The following is a 20,637-nucleotide window of genomic DNA, read 5'->3' as shown; positions in this document are numbered from 1 at the left end:
TTTAGAAAAGCAGAAGAGACCAATTCATTTTCGCCTGTTTTACTCTGCTAGAACGTGGAGCTATCTACTAAACATCAGATGCAAATGCCGCCCGACCCCCGGGTTGTGGGCTAAATGGCCGTGTATAGATATTCTACCACTACCGCCGACTGTGATATGTACCATCTAACGGGCGACTATTATGTGATTATAATTGATTCCTGCAATAAAAATATTTTTAAAAAATAAATTTAAAAAAAGGATAATGTCCATGGCACAACACATATGTTTGATCCATATCCTGGATGCCATTCGGCCAATAACAAGATATAGGGAAATAAGGTATAAAAAGGCAAGGCCCTGGCGAAAGGGGTGTGCAGGCATGGGACATTGAGGGGGAAAGAGAAAGTGGGAGGGGATTGTGGTAGAGATTCTGCCACCTAACCTGCAGGCACGCCAATGGCGGCTGTGAGTACAGATGCCGGATCAACAGGTGGTAAAAACCCGACATCACCCCTCTTAAGCGCCCCGATGTATCAAGATAGGATAGCACAGGTGAGGACAGGAGGACCCAGTGGTTTTATGAGGCAGTGGCATGTCTGAATATATTTTCACTGCTAATGGGGTGGTAAATGGAATTCCTCTTTGAGTGTCTCAGAGGTGGTTTTTAATGCCCCCTCGGTAAGTACATGATGTAGGGAAAAGATCACTGCGTCACGCCGAGGCCCGGGTTAAGCATCTTCTCTCCAATGCATATGCTGGGATTGCCTCAAAGGGCAGTCTGATCATGAAGGCAGGCGTCCACCGAGAGGAGCCTATAGGTTTGTGTCCATGTCTTGGCCATAGCCTGAATCATGGGATTCACCTGACCAGGCTTGGAGGTGTCATACTTATACAGCACATGCATCCCCCACCGACAGTTCTAAATGTTGCGCAGAATTGCTACCCACAGTAGTAGGTCTTGAACCTGTGGGTGTATGTAGACAAGCTGCACCAGGTGCAAGGCCATACAGTAGTGCGCATGTGACAGTAGTCCCATGCCACCACAGGACCGGTGGACTGTAAGTTTGCCTACGGCTAGGCGAGGTCTCGCCTACCTCCAATGTAGTGTCTTAATGCCCCTGTCCAATGACCTCAGAAGTTGAGGAGCAGTAACAATGGGAGCATTCCTAAGACATAGGCGAACTGCAGGAGTAGCAAGAATGTGACTGCTTGCGTCCTACCCCACAACGAAAGCTTGAGTTGGGACCGCTTGTCTTAGTCACGTCTATCACATTCTACAGTGGGTCATTGTCTGCCACCATGCGGCCCAGACCCTGTTTAATGCACATCCCCCTAGTATTTAAGGCGCAAAGGCTTCCATTTGAACGGGTATCCAGCAATGGCTGCCCTCGTGGTCATCTGCAAGATGACAGGCCTCGCTCTTTCCCCAGTTGATATTGTAACCAGAAGGTACCACAAAGGAGGAGATGAGATCCAGGAGGGCTGGGAGCAAAGTGGATAGAGCAGAGAGTGTGAGCAGAATGGCATCCGCATTGAGATCTACAGTACACCAGGAGTGGGGATACCTACCATCTGTTTTGATTGTTGCTGGGATGTGGCCAGGGGTTCCATAGCCAAGCGGAAAAGTAGGAGCGACAACGGGCACCCCTGACGTGTTCCACTATGGACCAGGAAAGGGTCTGAGGGAGAATTGTAAAGCCACTGGGCCTTGAAGATAAAATCCTCTCCAAGGCTGAATTTACATAGTGAAGCAAAGAGGTATCTCCATTCAATTCTGTCAAATGTCTTCTCACATCGAGTGAGAGGGCTAGAACGTCCTCCGGCAGGTCCCTGGCCATCCACAAGGCATGGGCCAGTGTACGAAGGTGGTTCAAGGACCCCATTTGGGTGTGGTGGAACAGAGAAGGGATAACTGCCCTTAGGCGAGCCACCAGAATTCCAGACAATATCTTAATGTCTCTGTTAAGTAAGGAAATGAGTCTATAGCTACCACAAAGGAGGGGTCCTTACCGGGCCTGGGGAGGACCGCGATCAGGGCTTTGTGAGAGATGGGACTGAGGGACCCTGTGCGTTCCGCCCCTCGGAAGTCCTCGTACAGGAAAATCCACCACTTCCTCCTTTGTCTGGTGGAGAGGTAGGGGTAATCCCTAGGGCATGCGGTCAGAGCTACAACCAACTTCTAAGGTGCGTGGACTGGGAAGGCCTAACTGCTAACAGCAGAGCTGCAATAAGGAACATCTACTTGTGTGCTCTGTTTGTGCCGTCAGCCTCGTGCATTGACATCACCCTTCATTTAATACTCCCAGGGCCACGCCCGGCCCAGGGAGTTGAGTGCAAAAAATGTATTGCAGTGACCCGGTGGCTCACCACATCCCATCCAGCCTAGGAATTTGAAATAACAATATCCGAACAACAAACTGCCAATCAGTCTCCCAACTTCCGGAGAACCGCACGGGTACCTGTTATCCGGAACCACCCCTGGTCAGTCTTCCTACGAGAGACCTTAATGAACAAAGTCCCGCAGCCGGGTGCTCAGCACCGGGTTGTTACGTAACTCGTAGCGATGGTGTCTGCTCCGGTCTTCTCCATTCTCGTCACCCGGTTGGTTACTGCAGTGACTGGGGGCAGGCCTACTTTGCTCGGCCAACCCCACTCGGTCTTTCCGGGGTCGCCCTCGCTGTCTGACTCCCTTCCCCAGCCGCTTCTGTTTCTTCCTCTTCCCACACTTCCACTTCTGGCTCCGTGGTGGTCTTGCTAAGTCTTGGAATCTTCTTAAACCACAACATGTTTCGGGCTATGCGTTGGTTCCCTTTCTTGGCCACTACCAGAGTTCCCAGGATTCGCACCACCTTCCACGGATCAGGCTCAAATGGTGTATGAAACTTGGACCATGGGTGTTGGTCTTTTCCCACCACATAGTCTCCTACGCGGATGTCAGCCAGCCTGGCTCCTCTTTTCTTGCTGGCCCGGTCATTGTTTCTTTGTCGGTGGGCCTTGGACTCCTCCACATCCACAACTGCAGGGGTCCATACTTCACTGCTAGGTATGCCGTCACGCACAGCTCTTTTCAGCAGGAGATCTTGGGACTCACATTTGGTCGTGCAATGAGGCGTTTGGCGGTAGGCCCTCAAAAACTGGTGTAAACAGGTTTCCAAATTGACGCCCTAGCCACTCCCATCCACAAGGCTTTATTTAATGTCCTCATAAAGCGCTCTACATAGCCATTAGCCTGCGGCCACTGAGGCATTATTTTCCGATGCCTTATGCCATGCTGCTTGAGGAACTCGTGAAATTCTTGCCCCTGGAACGGTGGTCCATTGTCCGTTCGGAGTTCCACCAGCAATCCCAGCAGGCCAAAGGTCATCTCCCGTGCCGGCTGAAGGTGTCCAAAGGCAGTTGACAATACCAACTCCACTATTGGGAACTTCGAATGGCTGTCCACCACACCGCCATTTGCCTGCCATCCGGGAAACTCCCAAAGTCCAAGCTCACACGCTCCCAAGGTCACATGCTGGGACCTTCGGTGATGATTTGTGCTTCCGGGGGATCAGCTCCTGTTATTAGGCACGCATGGCACCTCCTTATTTTGTCTTCCACAAGCCTGTACACCCCAGGGAACTATACTTTCGTTCACAGACGGGCCTTGGTCTTCTCTATTCCCTGGTGTGCCAAGTTATTCGTGCAATCACGGAGGGTTGCAGGTATTACTATCCTCGAGCCCCGCAGGATTACTATGTCCCCCCATGCTCAGTTCTCCTCGGTACCTCCACATGCTCTCCCAGTATTTCTTGTCCTCGCCAAACCTTCGGTCATTTCCGCTGAGGAACCAATTCCACTGGTGATCATGTATCGTGCGGGCAATGGCCTGCAAACACTTCTCTTCCAGCGACGCCTTCCTGATGTCTTCAAGCAGCAAGGCCTGGGAGCGTGCTTCATCCAGTAGTTGCCTCATGAAACATCGTCCACTTCTGGTCCATGGACCCCACTAGGAGCCAGAGGGTGTTGTGACAGATAGTCGGCCGGGTTACTCGCTCCAGGACGGTATACCACCTCAAACCGGTACTGCTGGATCTGGACAGCCCACCTCTCGATTCGCGGGGGCCCGTTCCGCGCCATTCCCGCAAAGAGGGGTACCAGTGGCTTGTGGTCTGTCACTACTGTGAAATTGTGTCCACACAAGTAGATGTGAAAGTGTTGACATGCCCAACGGATGGCCAGAGCTTCCCTCTCAATCTGCGCATATCGGGTTTCCACCATAGTGAGCGCCCGGTGGGCATATTCAATAGGCACCCACTGATCCTGGTCAGACCTCTGCAGAAGTACGGTTCCCAGTCCCACCAGGCTAGCATCCACTATCAGCTCCTTAGCCACTCCCCGGACGAAAGTATGCTACTGTTGCCACTTTTAGCATGGCTTTCTAGACGTTGGCAAATGTTTGGGCCTCCTTGTCTGTCCACTGCCACCTGGTGTCCTTTTTGGTGAGCTGCCGTAAGGTTTCCGAGATGGTGGCTAACCTCGGATTGAATCAGCCACAGTAGTTGGCCATCCCCAGGAAGCTCAGCACTTTGGATGGTGTGTGAGGAATTGCCGCTGTTCTCATAGCCTCCACCTTGGCCGGGTCCACCTGCAGCCCTCTGGTGGAGAATCGATACCCAAAGAACTCGACCTCTGTGGAATTGAATTGGCACTTAGTTTTATGAAGGGTTAGACCTTGTTCCACCAATCGCTGTAGAGTAGCCCTCAACCTCACATGGTGTTCCTCTAACGACTTCGAGAAGATGAGGATGTCATCGCTGACATTGATGACTCCCATTAGGCCAGATAGCGATTCCCGCACGGCCTCTTGAAACACCTCTGCTGCCGAGGTCACCCCAAAGCTCAGTCTTTTGAAGCAGCATAACCCCACATGGGTGGAGAACGTCGTGATGTTCCAACTTTCTTCCGCCAGCCTCCGTTGATGGTTCCCAGAGTTTAAGTCCACTTTCGAGAACCACTGTGAGCCATTCAAATCTGTTACAATCTCATCAATGGTTGGGGTGATGTGCCTTTCCTGGTGGATTGCCTTGTTCTGTAGCCTGATGTCCACACACAGCCGGATGGCCCTGGGTTGCTTTGGCTTGGGTACTATGAGCAGGGGGAACATCCACGGCGTGGGGCCCATCACCTTTTCAATGACTCCCTCTCGTTCCAGACTGTCCAGCTACGCCTCCACCAATGGTCTTAGATGAAAGGGTACCCTTCGGTGGCAAAGCCCGACTGGCTGGACAGACTCGTCAATGTGCAGCTTGACCTCTACTCCTTTCATGCACCCCAGTCCCCAAAACAGCTGAGGGAACTCTTCAAGAATTCGGTCCGCCTGTGATTGATGTATATCTTTTGCGAACATCACCAATCCTAGATCTTCGGCCGTGTGGCAGCTTAGCAATGAGCCTGCTTGATCACAGGTGATATAGAACCGGGTTGCAGTTACTCTGTCCTTGTACTTCACTTTGGCATCGATGACCCCCTGTAGTGGAATCAGAGTGGTCCCTCCATACGTGAGAATTTTTGCCTCCGTCGGCATCAGTTGGGGCCTTGGGCTGAGACTCCTATACTGATCAGCATCTAGTATATTGACAGATACCCCTGTGTCAATCAGTGCCTGTATACAAGACTCCCCTATCCACACTTGGCAGGTAGGCAGTGGCCTCTTGGTTGTGTTCACCCCCCTGATGTGTGAGATTACGAGGACGTTTTCCTCCTCCTCCTCGGTGGCTGGCGATTGTTGCCCCTGCTATCCACGTCTTCTTCCTCCTGCAACGTCTTGGCCGCCTTCGTGAGCCTCTGCCCTCGGGGCCTGCTTCCGCCTTGTTGCCCACCACTCTGGCTCACCTTTGCGAAGTGTCCGTACTTGTTGCATTTAAGGCACTGTCTCCCTTGTGCTGGGTATACTCTTTGAGCATGCTCCCCCATGCCACAGTTCCGGCATTCTCGCCTCTGGCGCCGGTCTTCTTGCTTGGCACCGGTCCCGGCCCCTCGGCCATACGTTTTCTTGAGCGCCTCGACCCTTTCCTCTTTGATGGGAGTTGGAAACGCCGGCTGATTTCTTCGCTAGTGCCATCTCTATTTCGCCTGCTCATGCGATCTCCCTAGAATGAGTATCTCCTCCAACGTGATTCCTGGCTGGCTAAGAATTAGGTGACGCAGTTCTGAGGACTTACACCCCACAATCAGCTGGGCCCTGGTCTCGAATGCTCGATCAACCCCAGTACAGGTGCTGGCCAGCTTCCACAATCTCGCATACTACATATCAATCAACACTTTTCTGTGTGATCCGGGGCCCCTGCCGACCTCCGGGTGTCCACCACCACTTCCGCTCCAAGCGAGCTCCAGCCGCTCGACCACCGACAAGGCCAGCCCACGCACAGGCCACTAGGTCGCTCACGGAGTCCAATCCCGCCCTCGTCGCCAATGTTTTACCCCGCCACCAGGAGGTACTCTGTGCCTGGTGGAGAAGTAGGGGTAATTCCTAGGGCATGCAGTCAGAGCTACAACCAACTTCTAAGGTGCGTGGACTGGGGAGGCCTAACTGCTAACAGAGCTGCAATAAGGCTACTCGTGTGCTCTGTTCGTGCCCTCAGCCTCGTGCACTGACTTCACCCTTTATTAAATACTCCCAGGTCTGCGCCCGGCCCAGGGAGTTGAGTGCAAACAATGTATTGCAGCCACCCCCGTCACCCACGGGAGCAAATCACAGAGTCAGTGGTGCCAACGGCAGACCAGTGGGGCACCGCATGAGTAGAAAGAGCATAAGGACATAAAAACATAAGAACATGGGAACATGCAGATTCAGTACCGTCTTTGTGTGTACCCTGGTAATTGTTTGCAAGCACGTGTGCAGCATTGTGACTGGCGTGTGCTCTGAACGTTTCTGACTGCTCACAGAGATCTGGGGCTAAGGGCCAAACCCATGGTTGTTCCAGTTCAGTAACGATGATGAGAGCTATCAATAGGGTGTGCTGCAGCTCTTTGTGAAACTCCCTTCCTCTTTGCTGTTATCTGAACAGTCCCATGTGTTACAAATATGTTTGCAAGATAGAAGAGCAATGTACGCACACAGAAAGCATGTTTTAGTGCCACTGGTGCATCAATCTGCAGAGAGTGATAGTGTGCATTCTCCCTCACATACATGTCTGCTGGTATACATGCTCACTCGGTTGCAAGTGTGCTGGAATCCATGTTCCCTGACATGCATGTATGCTGCTATCTATGCTCCCTCAGATGCATGTGTGCTGGTATCTATGCTTCCTCAGTTATTAACGCTCCTTCAGAAGCGTGTATGTAGGTGTCCAAGCTCCCTCAGATGCTTAATGCTGGTAGCCATGCACCCTGAGATGCATGTGTGCTGGTTGCCCTGCCCTCTCAGGTGCATGTGTGCTGTTATCCATGCTCCCACTGATGCATAGATGCGGGTATACATTATTCCTTGTATATATTTGTGCTGTCATCCATGCTCCCTCAGGTGAATAGATGCTTAATCTAAACTCCCTCAGACACATGTGTGCTGGTATCCATGATCCCACTGATGCATAGATGCAGGTATACATTATTCCTTGTATATATTTGTGCTGTCATCCATGCTCCCTCAGGTGAATAGATGCTTAATCTAAACTCCCTCAGACACATGTGTGCTGGTATCCATGCTCCCTCTGATGCATAGATGCGGGTATACATTATTCCTTGTATATATGTGTGTTGTCATCCATGCTCCCTCAGGTGAATAGATGCTTAATCTAAACTCCCTCAGACGCATGTGTCCTGGTATCTATGCTCCCTCAGGTGCATTTGTGCTTTATTTTTTATTTTTTTTTAGAGCTTTATGTAGCGCAAACTCGACTCGAAGACATCAGGTATAGCACTTTACATGAGCACCAGTTTCGTTACAGAGGGACACATTCATTGTTGTTAGGCACAGGGAGACTAAGTGATTTGTCAACAATCACAGGATGTTGAGCGTCGTTGCTGAGACTCGAATCCGGTTCGACCACCCTAGCCGTAAGGCCACATCCTCTCCCCTGTTATTCACGCTCCTTCAGAAGCATGTAAGTGGGTCTCCATACTCCCTCAGATGCATGTGTGCTGGTAGCTGTGCCCTCTCAGATCCATGTGTGCTGTTATCCATGCTTCCTCTGATGCATAGAAGTGGGTATCCATTCTCACTGGATGTATGACGTTACAACACATGCTTTTACCACGCATGCTGTTACAACGCAGGTTTTACTACGCATACCATTACAACGCATAGCGCTTTGGGGTGCTGGATAGTGAATAGTTTAATTTACTATTCCAACTCCAGTCCCCGTGGACACTAGGGAAGGTGTTGGATAGTAAATTAAATCTATTCCCTATCCTAGAGCGCCCCCCAGCGCAATGCGTTGTAATGGTTTTCGTTGTAAAACCTGCGTTGTAATAGCACTGCGTGGTAAAAGTTGCGTTGTAAAGGATGTTTCCCATTCTCACTCAGGTATATGTGTGCCATCATCCATACTTAGGTGAATAGCTGCTTAATCTATACTCCCTCGGATTCATGTGTGCTGGCATCTATGCGCCCTCAGAGGCATATGTGCTGTTATTACAATCACACAGGGGATCCAGCGGGAGAGCCCGAACCACATACTACTCCCTCTCTATAATCAAACTCACAAAAAAGTACGTCTGGTTAAGTACTAGAAATAACAAGAGTGGACAAAAAATTTCACAGATATAATGTGTGTATATATGTGTGGTTAGTGGTGTGGTATCTGTAGAGAGCTTCATCCACGACGGGCCCTTGGTACCTCGCAGGCCGGCTGTGAGGAGGGAACCCAATGATGAAGCATGCCATCTTCGGGTGAGCGGGGCTTCATCACTCAGATGCATGTGTACTGGTATACATGCTCCATCAGATGCATGTGTGTCATGATCCATACTTCCGCAGATGCATGTGTAATGTATTTCATGCTCCCTTAGGTGAGCAGACGCCCAACTGTTTTGATGGTTACACCACTCAGTCATCTCTTGCGACTCTGTACATAGCCTTTTATGCTAATGAGTAAGTGAAAACTTTAAATGCAGTGCCTTATGAAACTCCTGAATAAATACATAAATATATACATATATAAAGAAATAAGTATTAAAGAATTTTGCATCCAGTTTTTTGTTTTTTTTTTGGGGCTTACTATTGAAAGGTTTAAATAACAAAGCGTTAATTGCGGGACCTCAAAACATCCCTCAGAAATATCCTTGAAGCTGTTTGAGTGTCAACGAGCTCCTTTGCATCGTGTATCAACAACAGACTTGAAAAAGTTGTAATCATACCCAAGGTGAATGGGAGAGCTTCATTTCTGCCAGTATTTATTCTTGTTTGAAGCACACACATGCTGAATACCTGGTGCGAATGCTTAATTTTCCCCACTGGTTACAGGTGGTAGGCAGGTTCGGACTGGGGATATAAAACAGGCCTGGGCACCAAAATGAAAGTGCCCCCCATAGCGAACAAGATATCTAAAAAACAGAGTCCCACATTTGCAAACCAGGCCAGTTTTGAACGTGTAAAGACACACTGTATGCACATTTTGCAAGGTATGGGAGACTGCATGCATGTGTGCTCGCTACAGGCAATGTATGTGGTAACATCAGGGAATTCAACAGTAAAAACAGGCCCACCTAGACATACAACACGCCTACAAACTACAAAAAAGTGGCCCACACAATGACATGTCAGGAAAGCCAATCGGGCACTGTCTAATTGCCCTACAGGCCAGTCCGACCCTGATAGTGGGCACCAGCACTCATTCTTGGTGACCTGGACCTATATTTCATCGAAAAACCAAAGGTGGTGATGGACGGAGCGCTGACAATACAAACACTCACCCCCAGTCAACTGATCTGGGTTTAATCCATCACCGTTCTTTAGCTCAATCCGCCACCCCCAGTTCAGACATGGCCATATGCAAATCAGTCTGACCCTGTGCCTCATGGGAACAGTCCAGCCCAAACTGTTTTTTCTTTGTTCGCCCTAAGTTGGCAGGGTATGCTCAGGCGTGAGTCCCTTGCTCACTTTGCCACTGGAGTCAAGCAAGCCCGGCTGAAGACGGCTGTAATGCCAGAAACCGGTCCTGGGAAGCTTGATTCCGGTCCAGGGAAGACATGGCTTGGCAGTTCGGGCTGGACAGTTCCCATGAGGCACAGGGTCAGACTGATTTGCATATGGCCATGTCTGAACTGGGGTGGCGGAGTGAGCTAAAGAACGGTGATGGATTAAACCCAGATCAGTTGACTGGGGGTGAGTGTTTGTATTGTCAACGCTCCGTCCATCATCACCTTTGGTTTTTCTTTGTTCGCCCTAAGTTGGCAGGGTATGCTCAGACGTGAGTCCCTTGCTCACTTTGCCACTGGAGTCAAGCAAGCCCGGCTGAAGACGGCTGTAATGCCAGAAACCGGTCCTGGGAAGCTTGATTCCGGTCCAGGGAAGACATGGCTTGGCAGTTCGGGCTGGACAGTTCCCATGAGGCACAGGGTCAGACTGATTTGCATATGGCCATGTCTGAACTGGGGTGGCGGAGTGAGCTAAAGAACGGTGATGGATTAAACCCAGATCAGTTGACTGGGGGTGAGAGTTTGTATTGTCAATGCTCCGTCCATCATCACCTTTGGTTTTTCTTTGTTCGCCCTAAGTTGGCAGGGTATGCTCAGACGTGAGTCCCTTGCTCACTTTGCCACTGGAGTCAAGCAAGCCCGGCTGAAGACGGCTGTAATGCCAGAAACCGGTCCTGGGAAGCTTGATTCCGGTCCAGGGAAGACATGGCTTGGCAGTTCGGGCTGGACTGTTCCCATGAGGCACAGGGTCAGACTGATTTGCATATGGCCATGTCTGAACTGGGGAGGCGGAGTGAGCTAAAGAACTGTGATGGATTAAACCCAGATCGGTTGACTGGTGGTGAGTGTTTGTATTGTCAACGCTCCGTCCATCATCACCTTTGGTTTTTCCTATATTTCATCATCACATTTTGATCCAGAGCAAGAGGGAGGAAGGGAGAAAAGGAAGCAAGAAAGAAGAACGGAAAGATAAGGAAAACAGTCACCAATAGAGAAAACAGGGATACAAAATAACCTGCTAGATAGAGTGAGCTAAAGAGACAGGGATTACAGGGCATGAGGTGGAGTGAAGTCTACGTAGCCTTGGTGTTTAGGTACCCGGGCATTCACAATCCCAATATTCGGCAGCACAGCGTCGGGCTCTTAGGAAAACTTGGGTCCCCTGCATTAATTTATTACAAACTAAGCCCTATCTTGTGCACACCTCGTGCACACATAATGGTTAACCAAAGGTGGGTTAAGCCTCAGTTATCCATTCCCAGAGGTCAGCCAGACATGCCGCCAAAGAGCTTCTTTCAATTTTTGTAGTCAGTCTTCAAATGTATATTAGCCTATTGAACATGTTGTCTGATGTTCCGTTGCCAACAGATCCTTTCCAACACCAAAATTATTATTTTCAGCTGATTCTTACAGCCCAGGTAGCAAACTTTAGCTACAGAAATGCGGGAGCCTGAAAGAGACATTGACCTTCCACTCGCATTGGGAGTTTAAAAAGAAAGGCCCCCATCAAACTCAATGCAGGTTTTAGGTCATGATGCAACACATTGTTCACTTATAAGTTAGCAGGGTGCGGATGGAGAAGGGATTGTTTCTGGACGCTGACTAAGGCTTTAACCCATTACTGGCAAGCTGTTATGTTAGTCTTCCAGAGGTACTTTCCCTCAGAAGAAGTACCAGGGTGTAGGATGGGGTGGAGATACCATGATATTGGTGGGGTGGTAGGTAGGCATGGGTGGAGGGCCTAAGATTTAGCAAACACAAGGAGATGATGGACGGAACACTGAAACTTTTCAGACACTCACCCAGAGTCACAGATCTGGGTTCAATCCATCATCGTTCTTTAGCTTACTTCGCCTCCCCAGTTCAGACCCAGCCATATGTAAATCAGTCTTGACCCTGTGCCTCATGGGAACAGTCCAGACCGAACTGCCAAGCCAGGTCTTTCCTGGACCGGAATCATGCACCCTGTGACCAGTTTCGGTGTAACACCCCTCATCAGACAGGCTGGCTTGAATCCAGTGACAAAGTGAGCAAGGAACCCACGTCTGGGCATACCCTGCCAACTTAGAGCGAACAAAGCAAACGCAAGGAGAAGATGAACAGAGCACTGAAACTTTTTAGACACTCACCCCCAGTCACAGATCTGGGTTGAAACCATCATCGTTCTTTGGCTCACTTCGCCACCCTCAGTTCAGCCCCAGCAATATGCAAATCAGACTTGACCCTGTGCCTCATGGGAACAGTCCAGACCGAACTGCCAAGCCAGGTCTTCCCTGGACTGGAAACAAACTTCCTGGTACTGGTTTCGGGGTAACACCCCTCATCAGCAAGGCTAGCTTGAATCCAGTGGTACTTTGAACAAGGGACCCACGTCTGGGCATACCCTGCCAACTTAGAGCGAACAAAGCAAGCACTAGGAGATGATGGACAGAGCACTGAAACTTTTCAGACACTCACCCCAGTCACAGATCTGGGTTGAATACATCATCGATCTTTAGCTCACTTTGCCATCCCAGTTCAGACCCAGCCATATGCAAATCAGTCCTGACCCTGTGCCTCATGGGTATATTTACTGGACCTCTGACACCACCAATTCAGTACACCTCAAGACCTGTGGATACTCTGACAGGAAGAAGGACTGGAGTGTTGCTGAACTGCCACTCTGAAGGAGCTGCTGCCTTGCTGTGCAGAACTGCTGTCTGCTACTCTCTTGCCTGGACAGGAAGAACTAGACCTGGAACCCATCTTGAACCCAGGACCCCACAGGGACTCAATGGCTAGTCTACTGGCCTCCTGATCTGAGCCTCAGGTACATAACAGACTCCCCACAGCTCCCAGCCCTTTCTTCAATGAGCTCCTGACACCCAAGTAGTGCCGCTCAGGTCTTAGACCTGTGAAAATGTTTTTTAAGCTCCAAAAGTCAAGCTTTTGGGCTCTTCGCAAACACAAATTAGCCTGTTCACTCTGGAACTGTGCGGCTCGCACAGAGAATTAGCACGAGCCACCATAAATGTGTCTCTTCGCACAGCAAGCATCGTCCACCAGTGTGGATCATCACCATGAGGCCCCAGCCTATCCATCTGCGAAGCCCGGCATGCTCTTTGGACCCTGCTGACCATTGCCTGCGATGTTCTCCTTGCTTCCAGCGAACTTCTACCCCAGGAACTGGACTCTTGGAACAAACCTTGACAATGTAAAACTTCAGCAGGGCTAATCTGGGACTGTATCTGACCCGCGCTCCATTGCTGTTGACCTGAACTCTTGGATTTGACCCGGTCCAGTACAACCAGATATCCCCGATTGGCACATTATACTTCTAAGTGCTGTTTTACAGTGTATTCTTTAAAAATTCATAACTCTGGTTCTATTTATTGGATTTTTGTCATTTTGGTCTTGATTTATTTATAAAAAGTAAGCTATATGTTTCCAACTTGGTATGGAAATTTTTTTTTGGGGTGTTTTCACTGTTTATTGTTTGAAGTGTTGCACAAATACTTTACACATTGCCCCTAAAGTTAAGCCTATCTGCTCTGTGCCGAGCTACCAGTGGGTGAGCACAGGTTAATTTAGGGTTTGCTTGTTCTGAACCTAACTAGGTTTGTGGTTACTGCTTGACCGGGGCTTATCACCCATCCAACCAGGAACCAAATTTCTAACAACAAATTTATGCATGTACATCCAGTGAAAAAAAAGTGACTATCAATAGCCTCAATCAATCAGTACGAGTATCTAAATTCCAAAGATCCAACTCTTCTGCCCACCACCGTCAATAAAGAGCACTCTCTAAAATACCAATACCTATATACAAGTAAAGTTTCTACAGCAAGTGTAAAATTGCACAATGGTGCAAGTTTACCTAATGTTTCTACTGTTTTGGTATTCACACACTACGTGTGTAATTATACTACTAGTAATTATACTAGAAGTAAAATGACACTCATAAAGTTACTAGTAGTAAAATTACACTCTTAGTTTGTGAATACCAAAACAGTAGAAAAGTTACTACAGCAAGTGTAAACTTACACAAAAGTGTAAGTTTATCTTTGTGAACCAGGCCCAAAGAATGCTTCAATCACGCAGGCCATATCCACGCAGAAGCCTGGGTCACTATGCTACGCATAGGGGAAACAGGCAGATAAGTATCACATCATTTTGGCACTGCTAAAATAGTTCCATGGTTTAAGCATCAGTTAGAGAAGTTCTTTACTTTACTTTGGTCAGAAGATCATAAAAGTACAATACATCATTGTCAAAACATGCGTGCTATCATCTAAAGTAAACAAACAATCAAATAAATACAGCTTTCTAAAAAGGTGAAGTTTAAAATATAGGATATAAAAGTCTACGTATAAGATCTCAAGCATAAATGTTAGGAAGTCAGTTTGTGGCCTAAAGTTCACATGCTTCAATACCAGCAGGACCTGCTGTCCACTGGGCACAGGATAACCAGTAACCTGTGGCGAAATTATTATATCTTTTACTATAGAGAGCTATGGAGCAGTAACGTTTTGATGTAAAGACTTTACTATTTTCTTTTAAAATATTTTAAATGAAATATATTACAAACATACAAAACATTTTATTTAGCATAAAAATAAACAATAGTGTGCTTCTCTAATATATTGACATATCCAAAAATAATCTATACGCAATTTAAAAAAAAAGGAAAACTCCATGCATTATAACATTATTTTACAGGGCTAGATAAATTAGACTAGGCTGTTGATATGAAGTGTATTATATAAGTCACACTGGTAGATGCAGCAACGTATGTTATGTTGTAATTTCATAATGAGCTCACAATGTGGTACTCCCGGTTTCAAAACAAAGAACAGTTTGTTATTGCGAATGAACCTGTAACTAACAAAGACCTCTTCTCAAGACTACGAAGAAACAAAATCCGAAAGAATAAAACAATTAAAGGCATCCCTTCTATTCAGGTGTACCATCGTTTTGATCTCCCCAATCTGAATGATCTCCCCTTAGCATCTGGGCATGCGTACTTCACTGCTCTTGCCCATTTGCAACTCAGCTTTACCTGTCCTGAACAAAGTGGCCATTAGTTACGCAGCGCCCCTGCCCCAATTATTTCATTATAAACTGTTTTTTTTCACTGCAGGGCAACATATTACATGTTTGATTATTCCATGCGCTATTAGTAACAGGTCTTCGAATTACTACTCAGTTTAACAGCACTGTTGCCGCGGAAGGATAGACTGGTTTTATTGGAGTCGAACTCGGTAACAACTGATTACAGCAGACATCAGCGACGAGCGTTTAGCTCACTGATGCACCTTTCTGAAAAGCAGCAATCCCCTCCTCCCTCCGGGCTGGGCCTTGAGCGTTAGGCGGTGTGGTACCCACTGACCTCATCCTTACCTCTGGGATGTTGTCACTCGTCAGCAAGTAGGTCACGTGACTGGATTCATTGCTCGAGCCCGTCAGCTCCCGCAGGGTGTCATCCTGCTCCTTGACCCAGTACAGGGGGTTTCCTTGCCGTTCTTCGTCTGTCCCATGGGTGCTCTGCGGTCTCTTCAGCGCTTCCTGCTCTAGCGCCTCTTTTATCGCAGCATACAGCTGTCCCTCCACTCCGGGCTCCTTTTCATCCCCCTCCTCTCTGCTCGGATACCTCTGCTCTCCTAACCCGAGTGTTCCGAGATATTCGTTCTGCGGCACTCGCCCCTCCACCCCCGACTCCGGGTGCGAGAGCCTCTTCGTCTCTAAGCCCTGCGGCGCCTGTACCACGCCCTCCTGCTGCGCCTGCCCTTTCACCCATGAGCCCTGCTGCATGACAGTACCATGCTGCAGCGCCCTCTCCACCCTTGAACCCTGCAGCACCTGTTCTCCCCCTTCCTGCTGCACCTGTACTTCCACCCTTGAGCCCTGCAGCACATGTTCTCCTCCCTCCTGCTGCAGCTGCCCTTCCATCTCTAAGCCCTGCAGCACCTGTTCTCCAGTACCATGCTGCAGCTGCTCCTCCACCCTTGAACCCCGCAGCACCTGTTCTCCAGTACCCTGCTGCAGCTGCTCCTCCACCCTTGAATCCTGCAGCACCCGTTCTTCCTCCTTCTGCACTTTCCCTTCTGCCCTTGAGCCGTTTTCCACCTGTTCTCCTCCCCCCTGCTGCGCCTGCCTTTTCACCCTTGACCCGTGCTGCACCTGTTCTCCAGTACCCTGCCGCAATTGCCCCTCCACCCTTGAGCCCTGCTGCACCTGTTCTCCTCCCTCCTGCTGCCCCGCCACCCTTGAGTTGATCTGCACCTGTTCTACGCCCTCCTGCTGCAGCTGCCCCGCCCCCCTTGAGTCGTGACGCACCTGTTCTACTCCCTTCTGCTTCAGCTCCCTCTCCACCCTTGAGCCCTGCAGCACCTGTTCTCCCTCCTGCTGCCCCGCATCCCTTGAGTCGTGCTGCACCTGTTCTCCTCCCTCCTGCTGCAACTGCCCCTCCACCCTTGAGCAGTGCTGCACCTGTTCTCCTCCCTCCTGTTGCCCCGCCACCCTTGAGTCGTGCTGCACCTGTTCTCCTCCCTCCTGCTGCAACTGCCCCTCTACCCTTGAGCAGTGCTGCACCTGTTCTTCTCCCTTCTGCTGCAGATCCCTCTCCACCCTTGAGCCCTGCAGCACCTGTTCTCCTCCCTCCTGCTGCCCCGCATCCCTTGAGTCGTGGTGCACCTGTTCTCCTCCCTCCTGCTGCCCTGCATCCCTTGAGTCGTGCAGCACCTGTTCTCCTCCCTCCTGCTGCAACTGCCCCTCTACCCTTGAGCAGTGCTGCACATGTTCTTCTCCCTTCTGCTGCAGCTCCCTCTCCACCCTTGAGCCCTGCAGCACCTGTTCTCCTCCCTCCTGCTGCCCCGCATCCCTTGAGTCGTGCTGCACCTGTTCTCCTCCCTCCTGCTGCAACTGCCCCTCTACCCTTGAGCAGTGCTGCACCTGTTCTTCTCCCTTCTGCTGCAGCTCCCTCTCCACCCTTGAGCCCTGCAGCACCTGTTCTCCTCCCTCCTGCTGCCCCGCATCCCTTGAGTCGTGCTGCACCTGTTCTCCTCCCTCCTGCTGCAACTGCCCCTCTACCCTTGAGCAGTGCTGCACCTGTTCTACTCCCTTCTGCTGCAGCTCCCTCTCCACCCTTGAGTCGTGCTCCACCTGTTCTCCTCTCTCCTGTTGCCCCGCCACCCTTGAGCCGTGCTGCACCTGTTCCACTCCCTCCTGTTGCAGCTGCCCCTCCACCCTTGAGCCGTGCTGCACCTGTTCTCCTGACCAGCGGTCCCGCTGCCCCGTCTTCCCCTCTTGCCCCTTGCACCCCTCCGCGTGGAGTTTCTCATCGTCCAGAGAAACAGGGCGCACTGCCCCCTTGCGGAGGGACAGTCTCTCCTCTTCCCCATGCCCCTCTCCCCTCCCTAGCTGCGGTTGTACCTCGCCCATACCACCCAGCTGACGCGCACCCGGCTCAGCTTCTTCTGCCTCAGGGGCCCGCTCCTCCGTGGCCCCCTGGCACAGTCCCTGGAGCAGGGCACCGCTCCCTCTGCTCGCTCAGCTCCAGGCGATGCCAAGAGCGGGTCTCGCCGCCAGTCATTTCCTGCCCAAAGATGACATAAAACCCCCGGGGCTGCGCTTCCTTCCTTCCTCCCGCCTCGGCTGCCTCCGTCTTCGGGTTCTTCCGCTGCGCAGGTGGTCTGCTGGGCGGTTCAGTCAGCCTAACGGGGTGTCATGGTTCCGCCCTTTTGTGCAGCAGCTCTGACGGTCCGAGCAGCTAAAATCAAACCGAGAGAAACGCAGGCCACCGATGACTTCCTATCTCCTCCAGCCGCCCGCAGAGGGCATCAGAGCTAATACAAGTCCCACACACCACTGCTGAACTCACAGCATCGAAGAGCGTTTGCAACTCCACCATCTAGTGGCTAATACCGTCAGTGTCGCCCCCTCTTTTTTTCGAATGAATGTCCCTCCCGTGAGTTGTCAAAATGACATTGCAGTTATTTATAATTTATTTATACATTTCGAGGATTTTTGACCCAATTAGGTCATCAGAGCGTTCTACATTGGCCCAAGACCACAACAGTATCATAAAAAACTATGAAAGCATATTCAGGGTACAATTTATACCATGTATGTGTGCGGAATCCCCAGGGCCACTGGAATTATCACATTTTGCAGTTGCAGCGTTTTCCATAACGTTGTATACTAACCGCAGTTGCCACACGCACGACTATATGATGCCAAATTTCAACATTTCAACAACAACGAAACTTTGGTGAAAATGTACTAACATTTTCCACAGGGGTTGCCTCACGAACGGGATTCAAACCCTGCACAAATGATTAAGTGGGCAAATACTTGCAGTACAAATGATGATTTGTGTTGGAAAGTTGCCTAAAGTAAGTCACAGTAGCGCTATGAGATACTTTGTGTCAAGGGGGTGTCCCATGAGTGGTATGTGGGCATTCGCATGCAACCACCCATGGGCTTTGGCACAAGTTTCTTTCTACTGACATTTTTAAACAGGGATTTGCACAAAGAATCATGCCTCAAGGCAGGCATCAGAGTGAAACAAGTTTTAAGTCTCCAAACACTTCTAGCTTTGCATGTGCGCTGCACGATACAACATAAGACACACAAATGATGGACGGAATGCAGATCAAATCAAACATTCATCCCCAGTCAGAGATCTGGGCAATAATCCATCGTTCTTTTGATGGATTTAGGCCCAGATATCTGCACTGGGGGTGAATGTTTGACATTGTTTCAGCATTCTGTCGATCAATTGTTCTTTTTGCATTTGTTGCCCTAAGTGAGCCAGGTATGCTCAGACATGGGTCCCATGCTCACTGTGCCACTGGATTCAAGCTAGCCTGGCTGATGAGGGGTGATACTCTGAAACTGGTCCCAGGATGCTTGTTTCTGGTCCAGGGAGGACATGGCTTGGCAGTTCGGGCTGGACAATTCACATGGGAAGCAGGGTCAAGACGGATTTGCATATGGCTGGATCTAAACTGGAATGGCACGGTGAGCAAAAAAACAATGGATTTAGGCCCAGATCTCTGTACTGGGGTGAATGTTTTACATTGTTTCAGCATTCCGTCCATCAGTTGTTCTTTTTGCACGATACAACAGACCTACAAAGTGAGACAGTAGATATGGCGCTGTTCTCTTGCTGCAACACATTGCAGCAACTTTGGTTGCTGCGCTGCGTTGCACCAAACAGTAGTGACAATCAGGATTTATAAAGCACGGCAAATCACCCATGAGGTTCTCAAGGCGCTGGAGTTGCTAGCTGCTTCGTGGTTTCTGTTGATTCGAACAACCATGTCTTGAGTACTTTTTTGAATTCCTGGAGCTGATGCGGCGTTCCTGAGGTGCAGGGAAGGTCGTTCTAGGCTTTGGCTGCCAGGTGAGAGAAGGAGGGTGAGAAGTCCTCGGAAATAGATAACAGGATACTCCGGTATGTTTCTATAATTTATAGTATACAAGAGATAAGCAATTAAGCTGCTTCAACAAGCCTGAGCTAACAGTCTTTCTGTGGAATCTGGACCACACATTCAGTGTTCCAGATTCCACCCAAGAACTGATGGATGCCACACATCCCCCATTGTCACAGAACATTTACAGAAACGATGAATGAAGAAACATGCATAACATTTGTAACATGTAATCATGAAACACCAATTACAGTACAACAAGGGATACAAAATAAATAGAACTTACACACTCATGTAATAATCTTTGCACCATATTGGTGCTAGTCTCAGATTATCATGTCTCTGTCTCACATTATCATGAGCTTTCCCATAGCTGGGACGGGGTTGAATACTTTTCCGCCAGTTCATATTTTCACTCAATGCCTTGTGATCACGCAGAAGCTGGGACCTAGAGTTAACTTCAACCGGAGAAAGCCAACATGGCACTTTCACAACTTTGGAAAAACTCCAAATATTTCCATCTGTGAACTCCACCACTTGTCTCCCAACCCTGACAACCTTCATGGAAGCGGAAAACCTAGCCTCACCTGTCCTCACCATTCTACCTTTTTTCACACGCACCCAATCATTGACTCGCAAAGAGCAGAAGGACATTTTATCTATAACACTGGACTGATCTACAACTGGTTTCCGGACTAAATCTTCTTTGTAGACTAGATCCCTCATCTATCTCTGACTCAAATCGCATAAACTCTTCCTACCACTCCATTTTTTCAAAGGGAGATACACCCCCTTCGCTCCTGGGAGTGTTTCTGTAATTCCAGAGTCGTTTTTTATAGCACCATGGCAATTCTTCCCATTGCTAATAGCAAGCTGCAATCCTTATTTCAATACTGTTATCCATCTTTCTACAATTACATTGCTTTGGGGATAGTAAACTGAAGAACGCTCATGTGTAATACCATGACCCTTAAGAAATGTCTGGTCTAGTGGCTCAGTGGACTAATGCGTCCATTCCAGGGGCCTGTGTTCGACCTCATGGTCACAGGTTCAAATCCCAGCGGGTCCACTCAGCCTTCCATCCATCTGAGTTCGATAAAATGAGTACCATTGAGTTGGGTAACAA

At 49.4% G+C, this 20,637-nt stretch overlaps 1 protein-coding gene across 3 annotated transcripts in view; it reads right to left on the bottom strand.

The window, feature by feature from the left end:
* BCAS4 (breast carcinoma amplified sequence 4) overlaps positions 1–17,908 on the bottom strand; it is a 413,107-nt gene extending 395,199 nt beyond the window's left edge. The window contains exon 1 of one of the 3 annotated variants that reach the window (XM_078652044.1): positions 15,478–17,908. In XM_078652044.1, the coding sequence (XP_078508170.1) occupies positions 15,478–17,517 (2,040 nt within the window). In that variant the 5' untranslated portion in view covers positions 17,518–17,908. The remainder of the gene's footprint in view (positions 1–15,477) is intronic. The other 2 variants (XM_078652042.1, XM_078652043.1) reach the window with 2 other exon arrangements.
* Positions 17,909–20,637: the final 2,729 nt, after the last annotated feature.

This window comes from Lissotriton helveticus, chromosome 7 (genome assembly GCF_964261635.1).
Source record: "Lissotriton helveticus chromosome 7, aLisHel1.1, whole genome shotgun sequence".
NCBI classification, from domain to species: domain Eukaryota; kingdom Metazoa; phylum Chordata; class Amphibia; order Caudata; family Salamandridae; genus Lissotriton; species Lissotriton helveticus.
The sequence above is the reverse complement of the archived record's forward strand: the minus strand, read 5'-3'. Positions and strand labels throughout refer to the sequence as shown.